This window comes from Coturnix japonica, chromosome 24, assembly GCF_054131305.1.
Source record: "Coturnix japonica strain WE chromosome 24, WE-NBRP24, whole genome shotgun sequence".
In the NCBI taxonomy this organism is placed as follows: Eukaryota; Metazoa; Chordata; class Aves; order Galliformes; family Phasianidae; genus Coturnix; species Coturnix japonica.
The window spans coordinates 2120858-2148828 of record NC_140686.1 but is presented as its reverse complement, the minus strand read 5'-3'; the positions used below and the strand labels follow the sequence as shown (position 1 = coordinate 2148828).

General features: G+C 40.0%; 1 protein-coding gene and 1 pseudogene across 3 annotated transcripts in view; both read left to right on the top strand.

Annotated features, from left to right (window-relative positions):
• Positions 1–27971, top strand: part of LOC146756975 (ankyrin repeat domain-containing protein 26-like) — a 53078-nt pseudogene that overhangs the window by 1391 nt on the left and 23716 nt on the right. Inside the window, exons 3-4 of the transcript XR_014936937.1 lie at positions 462–468; positions 27898–27926. The product of XR_014936937.1 is annotated as an ankyrin repeat domain-containing protein 26-like (transcript). The remainder of the gene's footprint in view (positions 1–461; positions 469–27897; positions 27927–27971) is intronic.
• LOC146756976 (uncharacterized) lies at positions 460–12106 on the top strand. Of its 2 annotated transcripts, none has more exons than XM_085523367.1 (7): positions 460–568; positions 7260–7293; positions 7374–7443; positions 8681–8741; positions 9107–9291; positions 10070–10217; positions 11098–12024. In XM_085523367.1, exons 1-7 carry the CDS (start codon positions 541–543, stop codon positions 11253–11255), a joined length of 684 nt encoding a protein of 227 aa, XP_085379493.1. In that variant the 5' UTR covers positions 460–540; the 3' UTR covers positions 11256–12024. The 2 variants fall into 2 exon arrangements, with proteins under 2 accessions (XP_085379493.1, XP_085379492.1); XM_085523366.1 differs by lacking the exon at positions 460–568 and adding an exon at positions 1004–1137 and having other exon boundaries at positions 11098–12106.

The following is a 27971-nucleotide window of genomic DNA, read 5'->3' as shown; positions in this document are numbered from 1 at the left end:
TCTGTGTAGAAGCATGCATGCTGTAATCAGTGTGGCTTTGGCATGTGCTAGCTAATCTTGGCAGATGCTTTTATATTCCAGGAATGGGAAGTTGTAGTAGTAGTGACACAGTGAAATATGACTGCTGGAAATTTTACCTTTTTTTTTTTGTGTGTGTGTGTGTGTGTTGTTTCCAGGCAGTACAATGCCAGAAAGAAAGATGTGCAGTGATCCTGCTAGAGCATGGTGCTGATCCGAACCTGGCAGATGCTGGTGGCAACACTGCCCTTCACTTGGCTGCTGTAACTCCTAACACATTTCTAGCAGGGATGTTAATTGAGCACAGTGCCCGTATCAATGCTCAGAATAAGGTACATTTCGATATTCAATAGAGAAGTTCAAAAAGTTGCATTGATATTTTTATTGTAGATTTTTTGTTTGTTTCTTTTGATTTTTAACTTGAATTATTTCTGTTCTTTCAGGACGGATGTACTCCTCTTACTCTTGCTATCTCTGAAAATCACAAAGAAATGGTAGAGCTCCTTCTTAAAAAAGGAGCTGATGTTCACACTCGAGATCCGTGTGAAAGGTGAGGAGATGGTCTAAACTCTGCAGGTCACCTTAGTTGTCTTCAGGTTGGACTGATGGGAGGGATGGGAATGAGCATTGAAGTAGAAAGACACAGAGAAAGAGCTCGTTGAGTGACTGGCGAAAGCAGGTCTCAGCTTGGCAGGTGACATGCATTATTGCATGTTTTCTGCATTGAGAACTGCAAGAAAACATTGTTTCTGGTAGCCGCTGTGGCAGGAAAATTGCTATTGTGCCAGCAACATTGCTGTTATGCCAGAGAGAGTTTTTCAAATTGATGCCAAGTTTGTATGCAAGTGTTGTTAATATAGAAGCTTTTTTTTCTGTTCATAAAGTGATTTTATTTTTCTTTGAGATTGAGCAAATGGGAATTAAAATAATTACAATGTCTGACTAAATTGTATGGTTTGTCTTGTATTTTGGATGCTGTAGAACCCCACTTATGACTGCAGCGGCCGGTGGGGAGCTTAAGTTGGTAGAAATGCTTCTTCGCTATGGTGCTGAAATTTTCCATAAAGACGTTAATGGATGGACAGCTGAGGACTATGCTATTCTTCATGGAAATGCTAGGTAAACTTTTAAATTTATTGCTAGGTTTTTAGTTATCAGTGTTGAGTTTGAACCTTTTTGGTAACAGCACCAAGTTTAACGGTGCTATTTTGAAGATGTGTTCATTGACATCTTCTCACGTATACTGTTCATGTGTCTGGTGTTAATTTGAAAGTTGAGAAAAGGGCTTCTGCTCAAAATTCTCTGTAAGATTTCAAGTGTTTGTTTCTAAGCTGATGTCTGCCTGCTATACACTATTAAAATGTGTCTGTAGCCCACAGACGCAGAAGTTCAACTTGAAAAACTGAAATGTTTGTAAATTCTTCTCAAAACAGAACCCTTGTTATTACTGTCTTCAGTTCCACTGAGCAGGAACCACCTGTTTTGTTTCAGAGGAGATCTAGCTGTTATTTCTTTTGTTAAATTACTAAGCAGTTTAACTCCTCCTACACATAAGTATTTTACCCATGGGTGTTCATTCATAAGAGTGGTTGTATTTGTAAAAACTGGACTGCAAAGGGTACCGAGCAGAAGTAAATAACTTCATAGATCTGGATGTGCATCTATAAAATAGATGTGTCCATTATATTTGAGTATGTTACGGTTTGCAAAAAGTAGAGTATGTTACACTTACTGAATATGAAAATTGTTTTGGCTATGGTTATGTTTAGGATGGATAGTATAAGGCTCTTATTATCCCATTAAGTGTTTATGTAGCTATGGGATTATTTTTCCCAAATGCATTTCCTTTTTTGCTCTCCATAGTCTTAGTAAAACACTGGCAGAATATGCAGACCATGAGAATGCAGGGGAAGCTTCTGCAGGTGCTAAAGGAGGCATCCCTGTGCCAGTGACTCCTCACCAGGCAAGAGCTGCTGGCTTTACGTTGGGTGCAGCTGCTTCGAGCAGAGGAGGTAGGATACTTAACTGTGGTAGAGCTAATGGGCAGAATCGTGGTGGCCCCTTCCTTAGGTTGGTTTGCATCTTTTAAATTCACCGTGCTCAGTGTGGACTTCAGTGGAAGCATCAGGTGGACTGTAATAAGAAGTGTTATGAATGTGTTTGCTTGCTGCTAGTTTACACTGCATCTCCACAGGCTGTGGGGACAGTTGTGATTTGTGTGCACTACATCCATCTGCTCATACAGTTGTCACTTTCAGCACATCAAGTTGCCCATTTATTTAAACTGTCCCTTTAGCAAGGGGGAGGAGGGAAGAGAAGAAACAAAATAGGTTAAAGTAGCCTTGTTTTATGGGTGTGCAATTTTTCTTAGAGATGCTCATTTAGATTGTTGTTCAGAAAATCCAATTGCAAAAGCTGTAGTTTCATCCCAAATAGTAGTTTTATCTTCTGTAGCAGCGAAGCAGCAGATGAATTGCAAGAAGATGCATCTTTTGTTGATTACCACTGGATTTCTGTCACTTTGTTTTAATTTTAATAGTTTCACCTGCATAAAGCTCCTTTTTTGGGAGACATAATTTCTCACCTTCAATTACAATTGCTTTTGTTTGTGTTGTGGAGACGTAACAAAAATTGTCTTGGAAAAATAACTTCATAAGCAACAACAGTACATTGTTTGTATACACCGTATCTTTTTGGACATGGTTTGATTTATAATCAAATAATGTTTTTTTCAATTACTTTTATTTAAAAAAGAAAAAAAAAAAACAACTGAGAAAGACTTTGTGATCCAGAAAAACTGTTACATTTTCTCATTGCCTTGTAAATAAAAGAAATACATTCCTTCAATGAATTTGTAAAATCCAGGCAGCGTTTATAAGCTCAAATTGCCCTAAATGAATCTTAGAAAGTTGCTATTTTAGTATGAATGAGATTGCCTTGCAGTTTACGTTTCAAGCCCCAACGTACGAGGTTTTATTTGTTCCTTATTTTTAAGGGTTTTGTGAGAATCATGTGTCAGATGGGCAGCAGACTGTTCAAACACAATTCATTACTTTTTTATTATAAAGACTTAGAAATATGAACAAAGAATACATGGCATATTTTTTCTTCCTGGACTTATCCCAGATGGAAGTATAGATTTTAGACCCAAGTGATGTTGCCTTTGACTTAGGAGCAGTTACTTTGAACTAGAGAGTGGTTGAAAAAGTTTCTTCGTAGCTTGGTTTTGAAGTTTTGTTTGCTTGTTTTTCAGTGGGGCTCGATACAGTTGGTTTAATCATTGAAATACTTTTTTTTATCCAAATCCACTCAGTTGCTACCTTCCATGCACGTAGATAGTTGCTCTGGTACCCCATTGTAAGGACTAACAGGCCTGGGTTAATTTAAAATATGTGATTTGAGGGTTTCTTCTTCCAAGTAGAGGGTACATTTAGACTAGATATCAGGAAGAAATTCTTTACTGTGAGGGGGATGAGACACTGGAACAGGTTGCCCAGAGAGGTTGTAAATGCTCCCTCCCTGCAAGCATTCAAAGCCAAAGGTGGATGGGGCTTTGAGCAACCTGGTCTAGAGGGAGGTGTCCCTGCCTATAGCAGGGAGTTGGATTTAGATGATATTAAAGGTCTGTTCCAACTCAAACCATTCTGTGATTCTCCCTGTGCTCAGTCTCTTAAAGATGACACCAGCATGAGGAGTAGGAGGGAGCAGAGAGAAAGTTCAGTAGCGTAGTAGAAACAATATTGGAATTAATTCTGCAGTCTCTGATTGCATCCACACCCTGAATCATGAGAGTCCTTTTAATATGCCACAGTAACAGTCTTAAAAGTGTCCTTTAGAGGAGAAGCCGGGATGTTGAGAGAGAGACCAGAGAAATACCCACTTTGGAATTCTTTTATTGTCTTTTGCTCTTCTGTTTTATTTTTCTGCTATCTAAAATTTTGACCTTATCCTTTCTGCTACTTTTGTACTTTCTAATTAGAAGAGGAGATTCTGAAGAATGTTGAACAGGTCAGCATTTTTCAACAAGTTTGCTCATGATTATTTGGATGTCAGAACATGAACCCTTTTATTAATCACGTACAGATTGGCTTCCAGAACATATTGAATGACCGATCTCTTAGATTTTAAGTAACAATTTCTTTTTGAGGAAAACAGTAGTTGTGCTATTTCTGTTTCTAGTATGTTTGCAGTGACAGTATGTTTGGCCACTGCAGCACATACTAGTGTATTGTTCAGCGTTTCCCTGAGTCATTTGCAATTGGACTTGATAATCTTTTCCAACCTTAGTGTTTCTATGATTAGAGGAATTGTCTCAGCATTGTAAAACTCTTTACAAAAGTAAATTATCACTTCTGTGTGATTTTTATCTCCTGAGGTCAGATAAAACTTTTCCTGTATTCCCTCTTAAGGAAACAGAGAAAAGCCAGAAGGGATGAGAAATCATCTTGAGGTTCTTTTCAACCCAAGCCATCCTATGATTCTTTTAAACTTTCTCTTAATTGTATGTTTCTGATAGTAGCTGTTTTTCCACAGCACTGCATGTGTATGTGATAAAATCCATGTAAGTAGGACAATCTTCTGCTCCAGAGAAAAGTAACAGATTTATTGTGAAAGAATTTGATGTCAAGGTAGTGTTCCACAGTTTCTCTTTTGACACACAGATGTACACATGCACACAAATGCATGTCATAGTCACAGCGCATTCTCCCAGTGCTGTAGCTTTGTGTGTGTGCTTTTTGTATTTTCCAAACTTGTGAGATTCCGCATTTATTCTGATGTCATTGTTGTCTGTCCTTTCCATGCCTTTCCCTTAATGGATATAGAAATGCAACGGTCCCCTGAGCAGACTCTGAGAACAGGAGAATCGAGTGAAGGTATTCATTCTGCACAGCAGTATTTTAAATACCACACATGTCTTGTGATACACAAATACTTATTCATCATAGGTGCTTATTATCTTGCAGATCTGTATCTTGATGATTTAAGATCTATGAGTTAGAGTGGATTTGGGGCAGCTTTTGTTTCTTTGCATGTTTTGCATGAGTCCCTTATTACTGAATTCAGCATTTGCTTTTATCACTTGTGATAGTGTTGGTTTTGGGGTTGTTTGTTTTGTAATCTGTTCTCCTCTTGCTCAGAAATGGTGATATAGGCTTCAGTTAAAGTGGAAACGGGTCCCTGGAGACTAGATCTCATTTCTGTGTCAGTGCATCATGGCTGTGGTTTTGGTCTAGCTGAAAGCTATCTCATCAAATTCCTGTCTCGCCTTCTAAAGGATAGCAGGATCATTGGCAGTATTTATATGTTGAAAGCAAAAGTGTAGGTAATTTAATGAGCTGTTTTCCTTACTTCTAGTGGTACTCATTGAAGATGTAACTGAAGTCGTTCGTCCAGAGTTTAACTGTTCCACACAGCAGCAATTTTCTGTTCTGCGTGGAAAGTTAGCAGATAGAGTCATAGTACTGAATTAGTTATTTAGCTTTACATACAGCAGGATTCCATTAGCATTTAAGAATATTCTGTGTTTTCTGTAGTGGAAAACATCAAAAATCAGATTGTTAGCATTTGAACCATTTAAGATGCCCTCAGATGGGAAGTTTCAGCCTCTAGCTTTTTTCTCCATGAGATTTCTTTGAACATTTATACTGTACTGCATCTCAGAAAGCTGTGTTCAGATCAGGGAATATTCTCGCATACTGTGTTTAGGAAAGGCAAAATTTGTACACTCATTTGTAGGTTGTTAGTAGTAACCCTTCTTTTTGTTATAATATTTAACAGTTCAGAAACTTCAGGAATTATGATTTCTATGTGGAGATCAGGTATGTCTGTTTTCCCTTCTGTGCTGGGAATCAGAAAGTCCTTCTATTATGTTTTAGTTGTTAAGAGGTGTTAGCGCTTCAAAAATTGTGTTCCTAGACTGCAGTTTTCATTAGAACGGTGACCTGAAGGATTTACTGCAGGGCGCTCTCATCAGGGTTGCTAATGATCTGAAGTAAGAGCGATTGTTGGATATGCTTCAGCACAGAGCTGGCATTCAGAGGGACTTCAATGAGCCAGGGCAATAGACTGGCAGGCATCTTAAGAAATCCATCGGGGGCAAATACCAAGACCCATTTGGGGTGAAAAAGCCCCTTCCTACAAAACATGATGGGACTGCACGGCAGGGGAGCAGCTCTGCTGAGAAAGGACACAGACCTGTCAGAAGGCAAGCTGAGCATGAGGCAGCAGGGTGCTCTGGCAGCTAAGGGCTGCAGCTTGCACTGTGCTAAGAGTAGCAAAGCCAGGAGACTGAGAGAAGCGATTGTCAGCCCCTGTTTAGCACTCACTTGACTGTGCCTTGGCTGTAATTTTGAGTTCCTTCTACGTGAGAGGTCGATGGATCAATAGCAAGCTAATTCTCTAGGGAGCCATCATATTTGTGAAGGAGTATTTGCCCTGTGAGAGAGGGCTGAGAAAGTGGACTTACTCAGCCTGAAGAAGAGGCAGCTTTGAAGGGCCCTAACTGCAGCGTCCAATGCAGATGAGAAGACAAAGCCAGATGCTTCCCTGTGATACTTGACAGGAAGCGAAGATGGCAAGAGGTATAAATGGAAGCAAGATGGTTTCTAGCTGGAGATGAAAAGTGTTGCCATGATAAGGATGGCAAAATAGAGAAGTTGTGAACCTTCTCTTGGAGGTGTTCAAGACTAGACTGAATAAAACCCTGACCAACTTTTCCTGACCTCAAAGCTGAGCTGGCTTTAAGTAGTTGGTTGAGAGACTTCCAGAGATCCCTTTTGACCTGACCTATCCTATAGTCTTAGGTGTGAGTTACTACCTTCACTGAACTGATAAAAACTTGGGGGTGTAGTATAGCATGCCCTGCTAATGCTCCTTTTGTCTCAAGTATATCATTTTTTGATTCACTGTAGAGAAATGCTGGTGATTCTTCTAGCTAGGGATAACCTATAGCTCCTGAGTATGCTTTTTGATTTTCTTTGTATTTATAAATATACTTTATTTATAATCCATAGCAAGGTACGGCAGCAAAAAATGGTAGATATTGTAGATATGTCTGATTTGTTTTTCAGTATAATTTGAAAAAGCATTTGTTTTGTAAATACTTTCCTTCATGCTGTTCTTATTGAATTGGCCACTTCAGCTTCTGTACTCTTATGAGCTGTTTTCATGTTAAATGTCTGTATTGGTTAATTTTTAGTATGCAAAATCTAATCTCAACATGTCGATTTATATTTGAACAGCAATGGATGACTTTTTCGAAGGATACTCAACAAGGTGAGTCTTATAAAAATACCAAATGCTTATTTGAGGAATTATTTGAGAGGACCAGTACTTACTTTTCGTTGTTTTTGAAGTTCTGAAAAAGAGGGCAGTAATGGCACCTGGAATAATTCTGAGGAAGAAGAACTGGATTTTACAGCCAAGGTATGGTGCCTTTATGGGAAAATAGTTGTGTAAAATAAGTGATTTGAAGGCAATTTCCTATGAGATAGAAGGAAACTCTTTTTCCAGCCAATTCTTTTTTTTTTTTTTTTTTTTTTTCCTCCTTAAGAAGAGTCTCTCATCTGCCAACCTTTCTTCTGCTGTAAGTTTTTCCTAAAAATTGTTGCTTTGGCAGAACATGCAGTAGATTTGTGGTTTGAGGCAAAAGAGTAGATATTAAGATAAACTACCACATCGTATTAGTTGTTCATTGAGTGAGATTTGCCAACCCTAGGAATTGATAAGTTAATAAATAACCTGTTCTGTTCTCTTTCAAACTTCACAATTGTTTCCCCTAATTTACATGATAGGATGATTAATGAAAAAGAACACGATAATGAAAAAGAACATTTATTTATCAAAATCTAGTGAAATTGTTCATCACCTGGTTCTCTTTCCTTCCTCGCTAGGTTCCTCGAGTGTTCGATACTTGAGTTGCTCAAATAATTATTCTTTCTTTCTTTTTTCCTTCTGTGGGATGACATTCCGTGCTTGTATATAATCTCACACTGCATGACTATCTTCATTTTTTGAATATTTGGATTTTTCTCTTTATAAGCTCCATGTGCTTATCCTGCTGTTTTTATGAATGTTCCAAAGGATTACCAGTTTTTTCAATGGCGTCTGGAGTATTTAGTCTGTTGCACTGGGATTCTGCAGTGATTAGGAACTTTAGTTTGTTAGTTCAGCACACTCTGTAATGCTGGAGATGTAAGCATGTGTACTTTAAAATTTTTTCTATTTTCTTACATTGATTTTAGGGGAAGTGATTCAAATTTCTAGCATTATTTTGAAATTTACAGATATTTCACTAAGTGGAGTTATATTAACTAATTTATTCTTCAAGCTTCAGGAACTTTAATTGATACTTGAGTTGTGCATACTTACAAGTAAGTAATCGCGAGTGTAGTTGTATTTTACCAATAGATTAAAGTACCTTTTTAGAATTGTTACGCATTTACAGATAGTTTTGAATAGTCACTGACTTGTACACAAGAGGAGAGGAATGTTTGTGTAATTAAAGTTGAAGGATCTAGCAAGTATCTGAGTCCTTTCAAAATACAACAGCCTGGTTGTATTTACTGTTCAAGATTTGATGTAAGTAAAGGATTTGCTTTAAAACAAAAAAGCAAACAAAAACAGATCAAATAATTCTTTTAAAATGTGTTTTTATTTGCAGAAGCCACAGAAGCCAAACTTGACATCGTTAACGAATGTTCCCCAAAAATTCAGAAATAATGGTAAGTTATTTGGAAAGTACTTCATAATACAATGACATACAAAAGTAAACTTACTAAGTAATTTCATTTCGGTTTTTGTTGTTGTTGTTTTCACTTGGCTGTAGTAATTGAGGAAAGTAGTGTTATAAGAACAGAACAGATGGTCATGTCAGAATAAAATAAGTAAGATAATGGAAATGACCATACTGAGTCCCCTCCTAAGCCTTTGTGTCTGATGTGTCCTTCTCCCATCCTGCCCTTACCTGGCTTCTTTTCCATACAGTCCCAGATGACTACTTTCCTGTGTTTTTAATGGGTAAAATGCCTGCTGCTATTTATATAACCCATTTGATTCATATTCCTCTTTCCCTTTCTCATGCTTTAAGGTGGTGGTGATAGTTCTAGAATTGAAATTCCTAAGTCACAGAAGAAAAGCCTCAAACAAAAAAAACCAACAGGTGCAAATCTGAGCAGAGGAGAATGTGGAGAGTTGTTGAAACAAGATGTCTCAGATTCAGGCAACCTTGAGGAAGATGAATTGGTGGAAGAGGAAGAAGGGCAGTGCAAAGAGGTACATAATAAATTCCATGAAACACTAAAACAAGAAAGTGAAAACCTGGGCCTAAATAGATATGAGGAAAATCTATGGGCAGCATTTCCCTCAAGCACAAAAGTAAGTGTACAGGGATGATTCAATTGGAAGAGTTTGTTAAGGGTAATACAGGTAAGCGACAGTAAACTATTTTCCTGTTAATACTCAATCACGTATCTGTATTCAATCATTGTATTTTGATACTGAAAACATCTTGTTCATAGCCAAACTCAGACATTATTTTCAATATTTTTATTATGAGATTGGAGAGTTTTGGAAGGAGAAAGACAGGAAACTTCATTCTTTCTGGAATCTGTGCACTTTCTGTTATGTAAAACTGAGGGAATGGATAATATCCATTAGAAGTTGTAGCCATTTAGTAGAATTCATGAGGTAATGACTGGAAATGAAGAAACAAAAGGAAGTTTTGAATGAAATTGAGGGCAGGAAACTAGTGAAATTGTGAGATATGTAGGCAGAAAGAAGACTTTCTGAATAATATCAATGAAACTGCATTTAGATTGACACAAGGAAGTGCTTCTCAGAGGTTTTGCATAGCCAGAGATGAGGTTTACAACATGAGGCACTGCAGTTTAATTGTGCAGATTCCCACTAAAAATTGTAGGCCTTTAGAAACCATGTTGCACTTTGCTTCATTTAAGTCTTACCCAAGAAAACCGTTTTCCAAGTTGTTAATGGGTGGTGAAGTAGATATTGATTTCTGTGCTTTTCAGCTGTTTTGGTCAATCTGTTTTAGAAGGAGTCACCTAAATGGAAAGAAGAACAGGAGAAGGAAGATACAAGAAGGAAGCTGCAAACGACAGTTTTGGGGGATGTGAAACATTCTGTTTCTAGTAATAAACATCAAGTCCGTAAAGTTTCAGAAGACACAGCTTATGCGAGAAGTGAGTTTAAATATGATCCTGATTGCTCCTCTATAAGTATTAATGTTCAGTAAATAAAGTAAAATGATGATTATCCTCAAAGATGATAAACTTTCCTGTTACCTGTGAACCCTAGCCTGCTGTGGTAGAGAAGGTCTGCAGCTTTTGTTTTTTTTCGTTCTTACCTAACGGTCACAAATGGTGGTGCTGGATTCCTAATGATTACGTATGATGCAAGTTTCTTTATTAATTTTGTTGCTGTATTCTCCTATATCTGAACAAAACAAGTAGGTAGTCTAGTGTGTCTTGTGTGTGGCACTGCTGATTCCCTTTCGAATGGGTACTGTCAGATTGAAAAGCTGTGGTTTTTCAGGGCTTCAGCCAAAAGCAGACCTGATTCAAACTCAGAGAAGACTCTTCCAGTACCTCGACTTGTTCAGTTGTAGAATGTAGGAGATCTCTCCTTTGCTAAACCTTTGTGGGCTTGAGAGCATGACCAGCTCAGAGAGAGTTGGGTAATTTGGCATAGACCCCAGGGTGTGAAAGCAGAAGATACTATTTCCATTGTCTGACTCCAGAGCACTGCTTGTTGCAGTAGACTTCTTCGGAGCATGTGTAGCTATTGGTCAGATGCTGCACAGAACATTGTCCAAACATGGTGAACGTAGCCATGTCAGCTGTCCTGCTTGGGCATCTTCTGCTGGAAAACAGATGAAGAGGAGTGAAGAGAATACTGTGATGTGACTGGATGTAAAGTTACCCTTGAGTGGGACTCACTGTTTGGTTTGTTCTTTGCTGTAGAATTACTGCTCGTCTTTCAGATCCTTAATTTGACTGATGGGGTATAAAAGTGTAGTGCAGTATATTTCTCAGTGTCTGTATTTCTCCTTTTTTTTTGTAGAAGCCCAACCCACAGTAGGAGCAGAGAAAAAGGAAGAGTCTGATTCTCCCTGGGATTCTGAGGTACTTTATGTGAAATGTGCATCTCCCCAGTCTGTGGGAGAGCCAGATGAGAACTACGTGAGAGCTTGCCTTTGCGTTGAGCCCTGCCCCTGGTGAGGCTTATTTACCCCATATTGCTGCTGCTCTATGTCCTGTATCTGAGGGTCAACGAAATACTTGTAGTGTAGGTTCTGTGTGGAGATAGTACTGGGACAAAGTTAGGTTAAGCTTCTTGTATCGGCCCTTTGGTTGCAGGCTTTTGAGTTGATTTTCTAGCACAGTAGTGAAACAGAATAACTACTTCCCCTCTAGCCTTTGTTGTTGGGAAAAAAACTAATTCCCCACTCCTTTCTTAAAAATACAAGACTTTCTAGATAGCTTAATCGCTATCAGCTTTGCCTTTTTGGCCTTTAAGCAAATCAAATCTTGCTTTTGCAACGTAGTGATGCACTCACTCAACATTGTGGGACATGTGCCCCAGCAATGTAGGCTGATATTTGAATGCCAGGTGCAAATTTGATGCCAATGTTCGATCAACACAGAGCTGCAGCTTCTTGTTCACAATCAACATCTTGATTTCCTGTGTTAATTTCTTGTGTGGCTCTGTGATTTGCCAGCCTTAATCAGCATTATGGAATAGTTTAGATGAATTGTGAGGATTTTTTTGCCCTTTTATTTAAAATGCAAAAGCCTTTGTTAGATTTTATTTTAAAAAAATTGTTTTGTACCAATTCTTACCGTATGTACTGTATTATACAGCCGTGTTCTGAAGGTTCGAGGAAAGCATCTCCTCCTGTGTTTCTCCCACCTGCAGTTGAACATGGAGTACGCTTGCAGAGTGTTTCAGGGGAGCACAACAAGGGTAACTATCTGATAGATTGGATTTGTCTGTGTTTATAGACAAGTGAACTTTTTCTTTTGTTTTCCTTGTCAGTCCTGTTGTTCAGTGAGTATGTGCTGTAGCAATGAAGTGCTTGGCTGATGTTAATTAACAGCAGTGAACACTGAACTTGCTGGCCTGCTTGATTAGTCCAGGCGGTTCTTGCGTTCATTATGTATACTTTTTGGATATGTGTTTGTTCGGGTGTTTTTCTTTGCTTTAAGTGGTTGCTTAAAGTGGTGGGAGCGGTATCTGGTTTAAGATTTAGCTGTGAACCCTAGCCTGCTGTGGTAGAGAAGGTCTGCAGCTTTTGTTGCTTTTCGTTCTTTCCTAAAGGTCACAAATGGTGGTGCTGGGTTCCTAATGATTATGTATGATGCAAGTTTCTTTATTAATTTTGTTGCTGTGTTCTCCTTGATCTGCACAAAACAAGTAGGTAGTCTAGTGTGCCTTGTGTGTGACACTATTGATTCCCTTTCTAATGGGTGCTATCAGATTGAAAAGCTGTGGTTTTTCAGGGCTTCAGCCAAGAGCTGACCTGATTCAAAGTCGGAGAAGACTCTTCCAGTGCCTCACCTTGTTCAGTTGTAAAATGTAGGGGATCTCTCCTGTGCTACTCGTTTGTATGCTTGAGAGCATGACCTCAGAGAGAGGTGGGTGCTTAGGTACTCACCCCAGGGTCTCAGAGCAGAAGATAGTATGTCCGTCTCCAGAGGATATCTTGTTGCTGTAGATGTTTTCAGAGCTTGTGTAGCTATTGGTCAGTTGCTGCTCAGAAGGTGTGGAAGCAGCACTCACGGTGCATTCACTTTTCTCTTAGTGCATTTTATGTGCAAAGAGTTTATTTTGGAAAAGCGTGAATAGTCAGCACTCAGGCTGGAATCTGCAGTTATGGTTTTCCAGAGTGGACGCCATTGCTCCTGTCTGGCTCATTCCTGTAAATTTTCCTTGCGTTTCTGTGTGAGTCAATCCTGAGTTTGTTTTACATAATGGAGTAGCTTAGAAGAGAGAACTGACTGTGGTCTGCTCTAGATGGGAGTTTGGTGGTCAGAAGATACTAGACTTTGAAGTGATAAGATTTAAAATGCTTGCAGTGTTCTGGACTGTATTGGAGCTGTGAGCTTCTGTTTCATTCCTAAATGTCAGTCCTTATGTATGTACCTGGTCAGAAGTTGCAGGATTATGAATCATGGTCAGGTGAGGTATCCCTTGATAGCACTAAGCAAGGAGCCGTGTGTGTTGGCAGCTTCCTCTTAGTGTGGGGTTGTTTTGAATCGTGCTTTTGTGGTATGTCCTGTAGAGTGGAATGTGATAGTAAGTGCCAGATGATGGAGGTGTAGGCAAGAGGGAAGATGACTCAGGGTGTCCATATGCTGAGACTGAAGTATGCTGGAGTTTCCTCCTTAACGTTGTCCCAACACGAGGGACATTGTCATGTCAGCCACCATTCTTATGCATCTTTTGCTGGAAAAGAAATGAAGAGGAGAAAACAGAATACTGTGATGTGACTGGGTGTAAAGCTACCGTTGAGTGTAACTCATTTCTTGGTTTGTCCTTTGCTGTAGTACTGTTACTCATCTTTCAGATCCTTTGTTTGACTGATGGGGTATAAAAGTGGAGTGCAGTAAATTCTCAGTGTCTCTCTTTGTCCATTTTTTTGTAGGTGCTCTGCCAGCAGTAGGAACAGAGAAAAAGGAAGAGTCTGATTCTCCCTGGGATTCTGAGGTACTTTCTGAGATATGTGCATCTCCCCGGTCTGTGGGAGAGCCAGATGAGAACTACGTGAGAGCTTGCCTTTGAGTTGAGCCCCGCCCCTGGTGAGGCTTATTTACCCCATGTTGCTGCTGCTCGATGTCCTGTATCTGAGGGTCATTGAAATACCTGTAGCGTAGGTTCTCTGTTGAGATAGTACTGGGACAAAGTTATGTCAGACTACTTACGTTGGCCTCCTGGCTGCAGGCTTTGGAGTTGATTTTCTAGCACAGTTTTAATACAGCAGTTTATTGCTGCTTTTAAACTTATGAACTTCTCAGGCATATTTTTGTGAGGATTTTTTTTTTTTCCTACTATTCAGATCTATTCTGCTGATCCAGTCAGAGTTTAATGGATGCCAATACATTGAGCAACCCAGACATTTAGATTTTTCTGTATAGAACCTCTGTCTTCTCTAGATAGACTTAATCCGATTTTGAAAATCGTGTTCAGCAGACACCAAGTGTGCTGGCTGTGTTTATCCTTTCTGTCTGATAATTCTCAAGATGAGAGTGAGCAGGGTCTGTAGCTACTTCCCCTCTAGCCTTTGTTGTTGGGAAAAAAACTAATTCCCCACTCCTTTCTTAAAAATACGAGACTTTCTAGATAGCTTAATCGCTATCAGCTTTGCCTTTTTGGCCTTTAAGCAAATCAAATCTTGCTTTTGCAACGTAGTGATGCACTCACTCAACATTGTGGGACATGTGCCCCAGCAATGTAGGCTGATATTTGAATGCCAGGTGCAAATTTGATGCCAATGTTCAATCAACACAGAGCTGCAGCTTCTTGTTCACAATCAACATCTTGATTTCCTGTGTTAATTTCTTGTGTGGCTCTGTGATTTGCAAGCCTTAATCAACATTATGGAATAGTTTAGATGAATTGTGAGGATTTTTTTGCCCTTTTATTTAAAATGCAAAAGCCTTTCTTAGATTTTATTTTAAAAAAATTGTTTTGTACCAATTCTTACCGTATGTACTGTATTATACAGCCGTGTTCTGAAGGTTCGAGGAAAGCATCTCCTCCTGTGTTTCTCCCACCTGCAGTTGAACATGGAGTACGCTTGCAGAGTGTTTCAGGGGAGCACAACAAGGGTAACTATCTGATAGATTGGATTTGTCTGTGTTTATAGACAAGTGAACTTTTTCTTTTGTTTTCCTTGTCAGTCCTGTTGTTCAGTGAGTATGTGCTGTAGCAATGAAGTGCTTGGCTGATGTTAATTAACAGCAGTGAACACTGAACTTGCTGGCCTGCTTGATTAGTCCAGGCGGTTCTTGCGTTCATTATGTATACTTTTTGGATATGTGTTTGTTCGGGTGTTTTTCTTTGCTTTAAGTGGTTGCTTAAAGTGGTGGGAGTGGTATCTGGTTTAAGATTTAGCTGTGAACCCTAGCCTGCTGTGGTAGAGAAGGTCTGCAGCTTTTGTTGCTTTTCGTTCTTTCCTAAAGGTCACAAATGGTGGTGCTGGGTTCCTAATGATTATGTATGATGCAAGTTTCTTTATTAATTTTGTTGCTGTGTTCTCCTTGATCTGCACAAAACAAGTAGGTAGTCTAGTGTGCCTTGTGTGTGACACTATTGATTCCCTTTCTAATGGGTACTATCAGATTGAAAAGCTGTGGTTTTTCAGGGCTTCAGCCAAGAGCTGACCTGATTCAAAGTCGGAGAAGACTCTTCCAGTGCCTCACCTTGTTCAGTTGTAAAATGTAGGAGATCTCTCCTGTGCTACTCGTTTGTATGCTTGAGAGCATGACCTCAGAGAGAGGTGGGTGCTTAGGTACTCACCCCAGGGTCTCAGAGCAGAAGATAGTATGTCCGTCTCCAGAGGATATCTTGTTGCTGTAGATGTTTTCAGAGCTCGTGTAGCTATTGGTCAGTTGCTGCTCAGAAGGTGTGGAAGCAGCACTCACGGTGCATTCACTTTTCTCTTAGTGCATTTTATGTGCAAAGAGTTTATTTTGGAAAAGCATGAATAGTCAGCACTCAGGCTGGAATCAGCAGTTACGGTTTTCCAGAGTGGACGCCATTGCTCCTGTCTGGCTCATTCCTGTAAATTTTCCTTGCGTTTCTGTGTGAGTCAATCCTGAGTTTGTTTTACATAATGGAGTAGCTTAGAAGAGAGAACTGACTGTGGTCTGCTCTAGATGGGAGTTTGGTGGTCAGAAGATACTAGACTTTGAAGTGATAAGATTTAAAATGCTTGCAGTGTTCTGGACTGTATTGGAGCTGTGAGCTTCTGTTTCATTCCTAAATGTCAGTCCTTATGTATGTACCTGGTCAGAAGTTGCAGGATTATGAATCATGGTCAGGTGAGGTATCCCTTGATAGCACTAAGCAAGGAGCCGTGTGTGTTGGCAGCTTCCTCTTAGTGTGAGGTTGTTTTGAATCGTGCTTTTGTGGTATGTCCTGTAGAGTGGAATGTGATAGTAAGTGCCAGATGATGGAGGTGTAGGCAAGAGGGAAGATGACTCAGGGTGTCCATATGCTGAGACTGAAGCATGCTGGAGTTTCTTCCTTAACGTTGTCCCAACACGAGGGACATTGTCATGTCAGCCACCATTCTTATGCATCTTTTGCTGGAAAAGAAATGAAGAGGAGAAAACAGAATACTGTGATGTGACTGGGTGTAAAGCTACCGTTGAGTGTAACTCATTTCTTGGTTTGTCCTTTGCTGTAGTACTGTTACTCGTCTTTCAGATCCTTTGTTTGACTGATGGGGTATAAAAGTGGAGTGCAGTAAATTCTCAGTGTCTCTCTTTGTCCATTTTTTTGTAGGTGCTCTGCCAGCAGTAGGAACAGAGAAAAAGGAAGAGTCTGATTCTCCCTGGGATTCTGAGGTACTTTCTGTGATATGTGCATCTCCCCGGTCTGTGGGAGAGCCAGATGAGAACTACGTGAGAGCTTGCCTTTGAGTTGAGCCCCGCCCCTGGTGAGGCTTATTTACCCCATGTTGCTGCTGCTCGATGTCCTGTATCTGAGGGTCATTGAAATACCTGTAGCGTAGGTTCTCTGTTGAGATAGTACTGGGACAAAGTTATGTCACACTACTTACGTTGGCCTCCTGGCTGCAGGCTTTGGAGTTGATTTTCTAGCACAGTTTTAATACAGCAGTTTATTGCTGCTTTTAAACTTATGAACTTCTCAGGCATATTTTTGTGAGGATTTTTTTTTTCCTACTATTCAGATCTATTCTGCTGATCCAGTCAGAGTTTAATGGATGCCAATACATTGAGCAACCCAGACATTTAGATTTTTCTGTATAGAACCTCTGTCTTCTCTAGATAGACTTAATCCGATTTTGAAAATCGTGTTCAGCAGACACCAAGTGTGCTGGCTGTGTTTATCCTTTCTGTCTGATAATTCTCAAGATGAGAGTGAGCAGGGTCTGTAGCTACTTCCCCTCTAGCCTTTGTTGTTGGGAAAAAAACTAATTCCCCACTCCTTTCTTAAAAATACGAGTCTTTCTAGATAGCTTAATCGCTATCAGCTTTGCCTTTTTGGCCTTTAAGCAAATCAAATCTTGCTTTTGCAACGTAGTGATGCACTCACTCAACATTGTGGGACATGTACCCCAGCAATGTAGGCTGATATTTGAATGCCAGGTGCAAATTTGATGCCAATGTTCAATCAACACAGAGCTGCAGCTTCTTGTTCACAATCAACATCTTGATTTCCTGTATTAATTTCTTGTGTGGCTCTGTGATTTGCCAGCCTTAATCAACATTATGGAATAGTTTAGATGAATTGTGAGGATTTTTTTGCCCTTTTATTTAAAATGCAAAAGCCTTTCTTAGATTTTATTTTAAAAAAATTGTTTTGTACCAATTCTTACCGTATGTACTGTATTATACAGCCGTGTTCTGAAGGTTCGAGGAAAGCATCTCCTCCTGTGTTTCTCCCACCTGCAGTTGAACATGGAGTACGCTTGCAGAGTGTTTCAGGGGAGCACAACAAGGGTAACTATCTGATAGATTGGATTTGTCTGTGTTTATAGACAAGTGAACTTTTTCTTTTGTTTTCCTTGTCAGTCCTGTTGTTCAGTGAGTATGTGCTGTAGCAATGAAGTGCTTGGCTGATGTTAATTAACAGCAGTGAACACTGAACTTGCTGGCCTGCTTGATTAGTCCAGGCGGTTCTTGCGTTCATTATGTATACTTTTTGGATATGTGTTTGTTCGGGTGTTTTTCTTTGCTTTAAGTGTTTGCTTAAAGTGGTGGGAGTGGTATCTGGTTTAAGATTTAGCTGTGAACCCTAGCCTGCTGTGGTAGAGAAGGTCTGCAGCTTTTGTTACTTTTCGTTCTTTCCTAAAGGTCACAAATGGTGGTGCTGGGTTCCTAATGATTATGTATGATGCAAGTTTCTTTATTAATTTTGTTGCTGTGTTCTCCTTGATCTTCACAAAACAAGTAGGTAGTCTAGTGTGCCTTGTGTGTGACACTATTGATTCCCTTTCTAATGGGTGCTATCAGATTGAAAAGCTGTGGTTTTTCAGGGCTTCAGCCAAGAGCTGACCTGATTCAAAGTCGGAGAAGACTCTTCCAGTGCCTCACCTTGTTCAGTTGTAAAATGTAGGAGATCTCTCCTGTGCTACTCGTTTGTATGCTTGAGAGCATGACCTCAGAGAGAGGTGGGTGCTTAGGTACTCACCCCAGGGTCTCAGAGCAGAAGATAGTATGTCCGTCTCCAGAGGATATCTTGTTGCTGTAGATGTTTTCAGAGCTCGTGTAGCTATTGGTCAGTTGCTGCTCAGAAGGTGTGGAAGCAGCACTCACGGTGCATTCACTTTTCTCTTAGTGCATTTTATGTGCAAAGAGTTTATTTTGGAAAAGCATGAATAGTCAGCACTCAGGCTGGAATCAGCAGTTACGGTTTTCCAGAGTGGACGCCATTGCTCCTGTCTGGCTCATTCCTGTAAATTTTCCTTGCGTTTCTGTGTGAGTCAATCCTGAGTTTGTTTTACATAATGGAGTAGCTTAGAAGAGAGAACTGACTGTGGTCTGCTCTAGATGGGAGTTTGGTGGTCAGAAGATACTAGACTTTGAAGTGATAAGATTTAAAATGCTTGCAGTGTTCTGGACTGTATTGGAGCTGTGAGCTTCTGTTTCATTCCTAAATGTCAGTCCTTATGTATGTACCTGGTCAGAAGTTGCAGGATTATGAATCATGGTCAGGTGAGGTATCCCTTGATAGCACTAAGCAAGGAGCCGTGTGTGTTGGCAGCTTCCTCTTAGTGTGAGGTTGTTTTGAATCGTGCTTTTGTGGTATGTCCTGTAGAGTGGAATGTGATAGTAAGTGCCAGATGATGGAGGTGTAGGCAAGAGGGAAGATGACTCAGGGTGTCCATATGCTGAGACTGAAGCATGCTGGAGTTTCTTCCTTAACGTTGTCCCAACACGAGGGACATTGTCATGTCAGCCACCATTCTTATGCATCTTTTGCTGGAAAAGAAATGAAGAGGAGAAAACAGAATACTGTGATGTGACTGGGTGTAAAGCTACCGTTGAGTGTAACTCATTTCTTGGTTTGTCCTTTGCTGTAGTACTGTTACTCATCTTTCAGATCCTTTGTTTGACTGATGGGGTATAAAAGTGGAGTGCAGTAAATTCTCAGTGTCTCTCTTTGTCCATTTTTTTGTAGGTGCTCTGCCAGCAGAAGGAACAGAGAAAAAGGAAGAGTCTGATTCTCCCTGGGATTCTGAGGTACTTTCTGAGATATGTGCATCTCCCCGGTCTGTGGGAGAGCCAGATGAGAACTACGTGAGAGCTTGCCTTTGAGTTGAGCCCCGCCCCTGGTGAGGCTTATTTACCCCATGTTGCTGCTGCTCGATGTCCTGTATCTGAGGGTCATTGAAATACCTGTAGCGTAGGTTCTCTGTTGAGATAGTACTGGGACAAAGTTATGTCACACTACTTACGTTGGCCTCCTGGCTGCAGGCTTTGGAGTTGATTTTCTAGCACAGTTTTAATACAGCAGTTTATTGCTGCTTTTAAACTTATGAACTTCTCAGGCATATTTTTGTGAGGATTTTTTTTTTTTCCTACTATTCAGATCTATTCTGCTGATCCAGTCAGAGTTTAATGGATGCCAATACATTGAGCAACCCAGACATTTAGATTTTTCTGTATAGAACCTCTGTCTTCTCTAGATAGACTTAATCCGATTTTGAAAATCGTGTTCAGCAGACACCAAGTGTGCTGGCTGTGTTTATCCTTTCTGTCTGATAATTCTCAAGATGAGAGTGAGCAGGGTCTGTAGCTACTTCCCCTCTAGCCTTTGTTGTTGGGAAAAAAACTAATTCCCCACTCCTTTCTTAAAAATACAAGACTTTCTAGATAGCTTAATCGCTATCAGCTTTGCCTTTTTGGCCTTTAAGCAAATCAAATCTTGCTTTTGCAACGTAGTGATGCACTCACTCAACATTGTGGGACATGTGCCCCAGCAATGTAGGCTGATATTTGAATGCCAGGTGCAAATTTGATGCCAATGTTCAATCAACACAGAGCTGCAGCTTCTTGTTCACAATCAACATCTTGATTTCCTGTGTTAATTTCTTGTGTGGCTCTGTGATTTGCCAGCCTTAATCAACATTATGGAATAGTTTAAATGAATTGTGAGGATTTTTTTGCCCTTTTATTTAAAATGCAAAAGCCTTTGTTAGATTTTATTTTAAAAAAATTGTTTTGTACCAATTCTTACCGTATGTACTGTATTATACAGCCGTGTTCTGAAGGTTCGAGGAAAGCATCTCCTCCTGTGTTTCTCCCACCTGCAGTTGAACATGGAGTACGCTTGCAGAGTGTTTCAGGGGAGCACAACAAGGGTAACTATCTGATAGATTGGATTTGTCTGTGTTTATAGACAAGTGAACTTTTTCTTTTGTTTTCCTTGTCAGTCCTGTTGTTCAGTGAGTATGTGCTGTAGCAATGAAGTGCTTGGCTGATGTTAATTAACAGCAGTGAACACTGAACTTGCTGGCCTGCTTGATTAGTCCAGGCGGTTCTTGCGTTCATTATGTATACTTTTTGGATATGTGTTTGTTCGGGTGTTTTTCTTTGCTTTAAGTGTTTGCTTAAAGTGGTGGGAGGTGTATCTGGTTTAAGATTTAGCTGTGAACCCTAGCCTGCTGTGGTAGAGAAGGTCTGCAGCTTTTGTTGCTTTTCGTTCTTTCCTAAAGGTCACAAATGGTGGTGCTGGGTTCCTAATGATTATGTATGATGCAAGTTTCTTTATTAATTTTGTTGCTGTGTTCTCCTTGATCTGCACAAAACAAGTAGGTAGTCTAGTGTGCCTTGTGTGTGACACTATTGATTCCCTTTCTAATGGGTACTATCAGATTGAAAAGCTGTGGTTTTTCAGGGCTTCAGCCAAGAGCTGACCTGATTCAAAGTCGGAGAAGACTCTTCCAGTGCCTCACCTTGTTCAGTTGTAAAATGTAGGAGATCTCTCCTGTGCTACTCGTTTGTATGCTTGAGAGCATGACCTCAGAGAGAGGTGGGTGCTTAGGTACTCACCCCAGGGTCTCAGAGCAGAAGATAGTATGTCCGTCTCCAGAGGATATCTTGTTGCTGTAGATGTTTTCAGAGCTCGTGTAGCTATTGGTCAGTTGCTGCTCAGAAGGTGTGGAAGCAGCACTCACGGTGCATTCACTTTTCTCTTAGTGCATTTTATGTGCAAAGAGTTTATTTTGGAAAAGCATGAATAGTCAGCACTCAGGCTGGAATCAGCAGTTATGGTTTTCCAGAGTGGACGCCATTGCTCCTGTCTGGCTCATTCCTGTAAATTTTCCTTGCGTTTCTGTGTGAGTCAATCCTGAGTTTGTTTTACATAATGGAGTAGCTTAGAAGAGAGAACTGACTGTGGTCTGCTCTAGATGGGAGTTTGGTGGTCAGAAGATACTAGACTTTGAAGTGATAAGATTTAAAATGCTTGCAGTGTTCTGGACTGTATTGGAGCTGTGAGCTTCTGTTTCATTCCTAAATGTCAGTCCTTATGTATGTACCTGGTCAGAAGTTGCAGGATTATGAATCATGGTCAGGTGAGGTATCCCTTGATAGCACTAAGCAAGGAGCCGTGTGTGTTGGCAGCTTCCTCTTAGTGTGAGGTTGTTTTGTATCATGCTTTTGTGGTATGTCCTGTAGAGTGGAATGTGATAGTAAGTGCCAGATGATGGAGGTGTAGGCAAGAGGGAAGATGACTCAGGGTGTCCATATGCTGAGACTGAAGCATGCTGGAGTTTCTTCCTTAACGTTGTCCCAACACGAGGGACATTGTCATGTCAGCCACCATTCTTATGCATCTTTTGCTGGAAAAGAAATGAAAAGGAGAAAACAGAATACTGTGATGTGACTGGGTGTAAAGCTACCGTTGAGTGTAACTCATTTCTTGGTTTGTCCTTTGCTGTAGTACTGTTACTCGTCTTTCAGATCCTTTGTTTGACTGATGGGGTATAAAAGTGGAGTGCAGTAAATTCTCAGTGTCTCTCTTTGTCCATTTTTTTGTAGGTGCTCTGCCAGCAGTAGGAACAGAGAAAAAGGAAGAGTCTGATTCTCCCTGGGATTCTGAGGTACTTTCTGTGATATGTGCATCTCCCCGGTCTGTGGGAGAGCCAGATGAGAACTACGTGAGAGCTTGCCTTTGAGTTGAGCCCCGCCCCTGGTGAGGCTTATTTACCCCATGTTGCTGCTGCTCGATGTCCTGTATCTGAGGGTCATTGAAATACCTGTAGCGTAGGTTCTCTGTTGAGATAGTACTGGGACAAAGTTATGTCAGACTACTTACGTTGGCCTCCTGGCTGCAGGCTTTGGTGTTGATTTTCTAGCACAGTTTTAATACAGCAGTTTATTGCTGCTTTTAAACTTATGAACTTCTCAGGCATATTTTTGTGAGGATTTTTTTTTTCCTACTATTCAGATCTATTCTGCTGATCCAGTCAGAGTTTAATGGATGCCAATACATTGAGCAACCCAGACATTTAGATTTTTCTGTATAGAACCTCTGTCTTCTCTAGATAGACTTAATCCGATTTTGAAAATCGTGTTCAGCAGACACCAAGTGTGCTGGCTGTGTTTATCCTTTCTGTCTGATAATTCTCAAGATGAGAGTGAGCAGGGTCTGTAGCTACTTCCCCTCTAGCCTTTGTTGTTGGGAAAAAAACTAATTCCCCACTCCTTTCTTAAAAATACGAGACTTTCTAGATAGCTTAATCGCTATCAGCTTTGCCTTTTTGGCCTTTAAGCAAATCAAATCTTGCTTTTGCAACGTAGTGATGCACTCACTCAACATTGTGGGACATGTGCCCCAGCAATGTAGGCTGATATTTGAATGCCAGGTGCAAATTTGATGCCAATGTTCAATCAACACAGAGCTGCAGCTTCTTGTTCACAATCAACATCTTGATTTCCTGTATTAATTTCTTGTGTGGCTCTGTGATTTGCCAGCCTTAATCAACATTATGGAATAGTTTAGATGAATTGTGAGGATTTTTTTGCCCTTTTATTTAAAATGCAAAAGCCTTTCTTAGATTTTATTTTAAAAAAATTGTTTTGTACAAATTCTTACGCGTATGTACTGTATTATACAGCCGTGTTCTGAAGGTTCGAGGAAAGCATCTCCTCCTGTGTTTCTCCCACCTGCAGTTGAACATGGAGTACGCTTGCAGAGTGTTTCAGGGGAGCACAACAAGGGTAACTATCTGATAGATTGGATTTGTCTGTGTTTATAGACAAGTGAACTTTTTCTTTTGTTTTCCTTGTCAGTCCTGTTGTTCAGTGAGTATGTGCTGTAGCAATGAAGTGCTTGGCTGATGTTAATTAACAGCAGTGAACACTGAACTTGCTGGCCTGCTTGATTAGTCCAGGCGGTTCTTGCGTTCATTATGTATACTTTTTGGATATGTGTTTGTTCGGGTGTTTTTCTTTGCTTTAAGTGGTTGCTTAAAGTGGTGGGAGTGGTATCTGGTTTAAGATTTAGCTGTGAACCCTAGCCTGCTGTGGTAGAGAAGGTCTGCAGCTTTTGTTGCTTTTCGTTCTTTCCTAAAGGTCACAAATGGTGGTGCTGGGTTCCTAATGATTATGTATGATGCAAGTTTCTTTATTAATTTTGTTGCTGTGTTCTCCTTGATCTGCACAAAACAAGTAGGTAGTCTAGTGTGCCTTGTGTGTGACACTATTGATTCCCTTTCTAATGGGTACTATCAGATTGAAAAGCTGTGGTTTTTCAGGGCTTCAGCCAAGAGCTGACCTGATTCAAAGTCGGAGAAGACTCTTCCAGTGCCTCACCTTGTTCAGTTGTAAAATGTAGGAGATCTCTCCTGTGCTACTCGTTTGTATGCTTGAGAGCATGACCTCAGAGAGAGGTGGGTGCTTAGGTACTCACCCCAGGGTCTCAGAGCAGAAGATAGTATGTCCGTCTCCAGAGGATATCTTGTTGCTGTAGATGTTTTCAGAGCTCGTGTAGCTATTGGTCAGTTGCTGCTCAGAAGGTGTGGAAGCAGCACTCACGGTGCATTCACTTTTCTCTTAGTGCATTTTATGTGCAAAGAGTTTATTTTGGAAAAGCGTGAGTAGTCAGCACTCAGGCTGGAATCTGCAGTTATGGTTTTCCAGAGTGGACGCCATTGCTCCTGTCTGGCTCATTCCTGTAAATTTTCCTTGCGTTTCTGTGTGAGTCAATCCTGAGTTTGTTTTACATAATGGAGTAGCTTAGAAGAGAGAACTGACAGTGGTCTGCTCTAGATGGGAGTTTGGTGGTCAGAAGATACTAGTCTTTGAAGTGATAAGATTTAAAATGCTTGCAGTGTTCTGGACTGTATTGGAGCTGTGAGCTTCTGTTTCATTCCTAAATGTCAGTCCTTATGTATGTACCTGGTCAGAAGTTGCAGGATTATGAATCATGGTCAGGTGAGGTATCCCTTGATAGCACTAAGCAAGGAGCCGTGTGTGTTGGCAGCTTCCTCTTAGTTTGATGTTGTTTTGTATCGTGCTTTTGTGGTATGTCCTGTAGAGTGGAATGTGATAGTAAGTGCCAGATAATGGAGGTGTAGGCAAGAGGGAAGATGACTCAGGGTGTCCATATGCTGAGACTGAAGCATGCTGGAGTTTCTTCCTTAACGTTGTCCCAACACGAGGGACATTGTCATGTCAGCCACCATTCTTATGCATCTTTTGCTGGAAAAGAAATGAAGAGGAGAAAACAGAATACTGTGATGTGACTGGGTGTAAAGCTACCGTTGAGTGTAACTCATTTCTTGGTTTGTCCTTTGCTGTAGTACTGTTACTCATCTTTCAGATCCTTTGTTTGACTGATGGGGTATAAAAGTGGAGTGCAGTAAATTCTCAGTGTCTCTCTTTGTCCATTTTTTTGTAGGTGCTCTGCCAGCAGTAGGAACAGAGAAAAAGGAAGAGTCTGATTCTCCCTGGGATTCTGAGGTACTTTTTGTGATATGTGCATCTCCCCGGTCTGTGGGAGAGCCAGATGAGAACTACGTGAGAGCTTGCCTTTGAGTTGAGCCCCGCCCCTGGTGAGGCTTATTTACCCCATGTTGCTGCTGCTCGATGTCCTGTATCTGAGGGTCATTGAAATACCTGTAGCGTAGGTTCTCTGTTGAGATAGTACTGGGACAAAGTTATGTCAGACTACTTACGTTGGCCTCCTGGCTGCAGGCTTTGGAGTTGATTTTCTAGCACAGTTTTAATACAGCAGTTTATTGCTGCTTTTAAACTTATGAATTTCTCAGGCATATTTTTGTGAGGATTTTTTTTTTTTCCTACTATTCAGATCTATTCTGCTGATCCAGTCAGAGTTTAATGGATGCCAATACATTGAGCAACCCAGACATTTAGATTTTTCTGTATAGAACCTCTGTCTTCTCTAGATAGACTTAATCCGATTTTGAAAATCATGTTCAGCAGACACCAAGTGTGCTGGCTGTGTTTATCCTTTCTGTCTGATAATTCTCAAGATGAGAGTGAGCAGGGTCTGTAGCTACTTCCCCTCTAGCCTTTGTTGTTGGGAAAAAAACTAATTCCCCACTCCTTTCTTAAAAATACAAGACTTTCTAGATAGCTTAATCGCTATCAGCTTTGCCTTTTTGGCCTTTAAGCAAATCAAATCTTGCTTTTGCAACGTAGTGATGCACTCACTCAACATTGTGGGACATGTGCCCCAGCAATGTAGGCTGATATTTGAATGCCAGGTGCAAATTTGATGCCAATGTTCAATCAACACAGAGCTGCAGCTTCTTGTTCACAATCAACATCTTGATTTCCTGTGTTAATTTCTTGTGTGGCTCTGTGATTTGCCAGCCTTAATCAACATTATGGAATAGTTTAGATGAATTGTGAGGATTTTTTTGCCCTTTTATTTAAAATGCAAAAGCCTTTCTTAGATTTTATTTTTAAAAAATTGTTTTGTACAAATTCTTACGCGTATGTACTGTATTATACAGCCGTGTTCTGAAGGTTCGAGGAAAGCATCTCCTCCTGTGTTTCTCCCACCTGCAGTTGAACATGGAGTACGCTTGCAGAGTGTTTCAGGGGAGCACAACAAGGGTAACTATCTGATAGATTGGATTTGTCTGTGTTTATAGACAAGTGAACTTTTTCTTTTGTTTTCCTTGTCAGTCCTGTTGTTCAGTGAGTATGTGCTGTAGCAATGAAGTGCTTGGCTGATGTTAATTAACAGCAGTGAACACTGAACTTGCTGGCCTGCTTGATTAGTCCAGGCGGTTCTTGCGTTCATTATGTATACTTTTTGGATATGTATTTGTTCGGGTGTTTTTCTTTGCTTTAAGTGGTTGCTTAAAGTGGTGGGAGTGATATCTGGTTTAAGATTTATCTGTCTGAGGATTTGGATATTTCTGGATAATCAGTAGAAGAAAAATATCATTTGGTTAATCTTTTTGTTTGTTTATTTAATTTTTTTTAGTTTCCTGTTTTTCTTTAAGAACTAAAATATGTGGGCAAATTCTTGTTATGTTTCTGCGGGTTTCCACCTGCAGCTCATGGCAGTTGCTTTATGACCATCCTGATTGATCATAAGTGTGCTGGAAAATTTTGCTATTGGAATAAATCTTTTATCTTTTTGAGAGTGCTTTGGCAATGTGGCTTATAATATGGATTCAATGACATAGCCTAAGAGGCAAGTCCAATTTTATTTTTGTAATCAGACACCAAATCTTAGCAAGCTTCTGGAATCCATAAATCAACTTACCAATTGTCTTTAATGTCTGCTTCATATGATTCTGCTAAGCTTTAAATCAGTGTGGGAGGGGGGAAGAGGTGACTGTGGTAGTCTTTCTAATGTATTTCCATGTTACTTGACCACCTAGTGTTTGAAAATCAAGTCTTGATGATTTGTTTTTAGTATTTATTTAAATCTAAAAATTATTTTGTGGAACAATTCGTAGAAGCATTTTGTATGCGTGTTTCATGAATGGAGTCGTAAAGTATAAGATGACTGCAGCACAGGGCAGTAGGTTGTGTGAGTTAGGAAATAAGATTTGACACTAAACTTGAAAAAGATTTGGAATAACGCACATGTTGTGCATTACAACCAAGCAATGTTTGTATCATTTATTTCCTTGCAAACTGATCCAGAGAGGTCAGTTGAGAACCAGATTGTTTTTACCTCATTGAATGATGTTTGTATGAGGTTGCTGTGTCTGTACCCTTGCTCTCCATAAGCTGTTAATGAGAAAGTAGCCTCAACATTATGCACTGCTAGAATAGAAGTAGTCATAGTTCTGCTGGGTTCTTTCTTGATTGGTCATTAAGAAGCCAAAGCTATCTGCTCTAATTAATTTTTCCAGAAAGCAGAATTCAGCTTCCAAAAGGAACAAAATAATTTAATCTTGTTCTCTTAATAGACATGACTTAATGCTTCACATGAATTGTTGTCATTCTGTGATTTGATTCTTTTTTTTTTTTTTAATAAAAGTTGGATGATGGGAATTACTCTGTATTTCTTATATACTACTACAAGTTCTGTGTGATAAGATAATTGGATATTAGCTATTTCACTCTCAATGAAGTAATTTGTGCAAGAAACAATTACAGAGCCTACTAATGTTGTAAAGAATAAAAGATATCTTCAATTAAATAAAATAACGCTTTCATTTTTCATCTCCAGGCTTTTCAGAGAAACCCAGTAATTTGCAGGTAAATGCTTTTCACTGAAATCTACTTGTCCTGCTCATTAATGAA

Bases quoted from the DNA above. Each gene is read 5' to 3' on its own strand.
- LOC146756976 (XM_085523366.1), top strand. From the start codon at position 1,062: ATGGTGCTGAAATTTTCCATAAAGACGTTAATGGATGGACAGCTGAGG. The intron at 1,138-7,259 runs GTAAACTTTTAA...ATATTTGAACAG, and splicing joins ATTCTTCATGGAAATGCTAG to CAATGGATGACTTTTTCGAA. The intron at 9,292-10,069 runs GTACATAATAAA...AATCTGTTTTAG, and splicing joins AAGAAGGGCAGTGCAAAGAG to AAGGAGTCACCTAAATGGAA.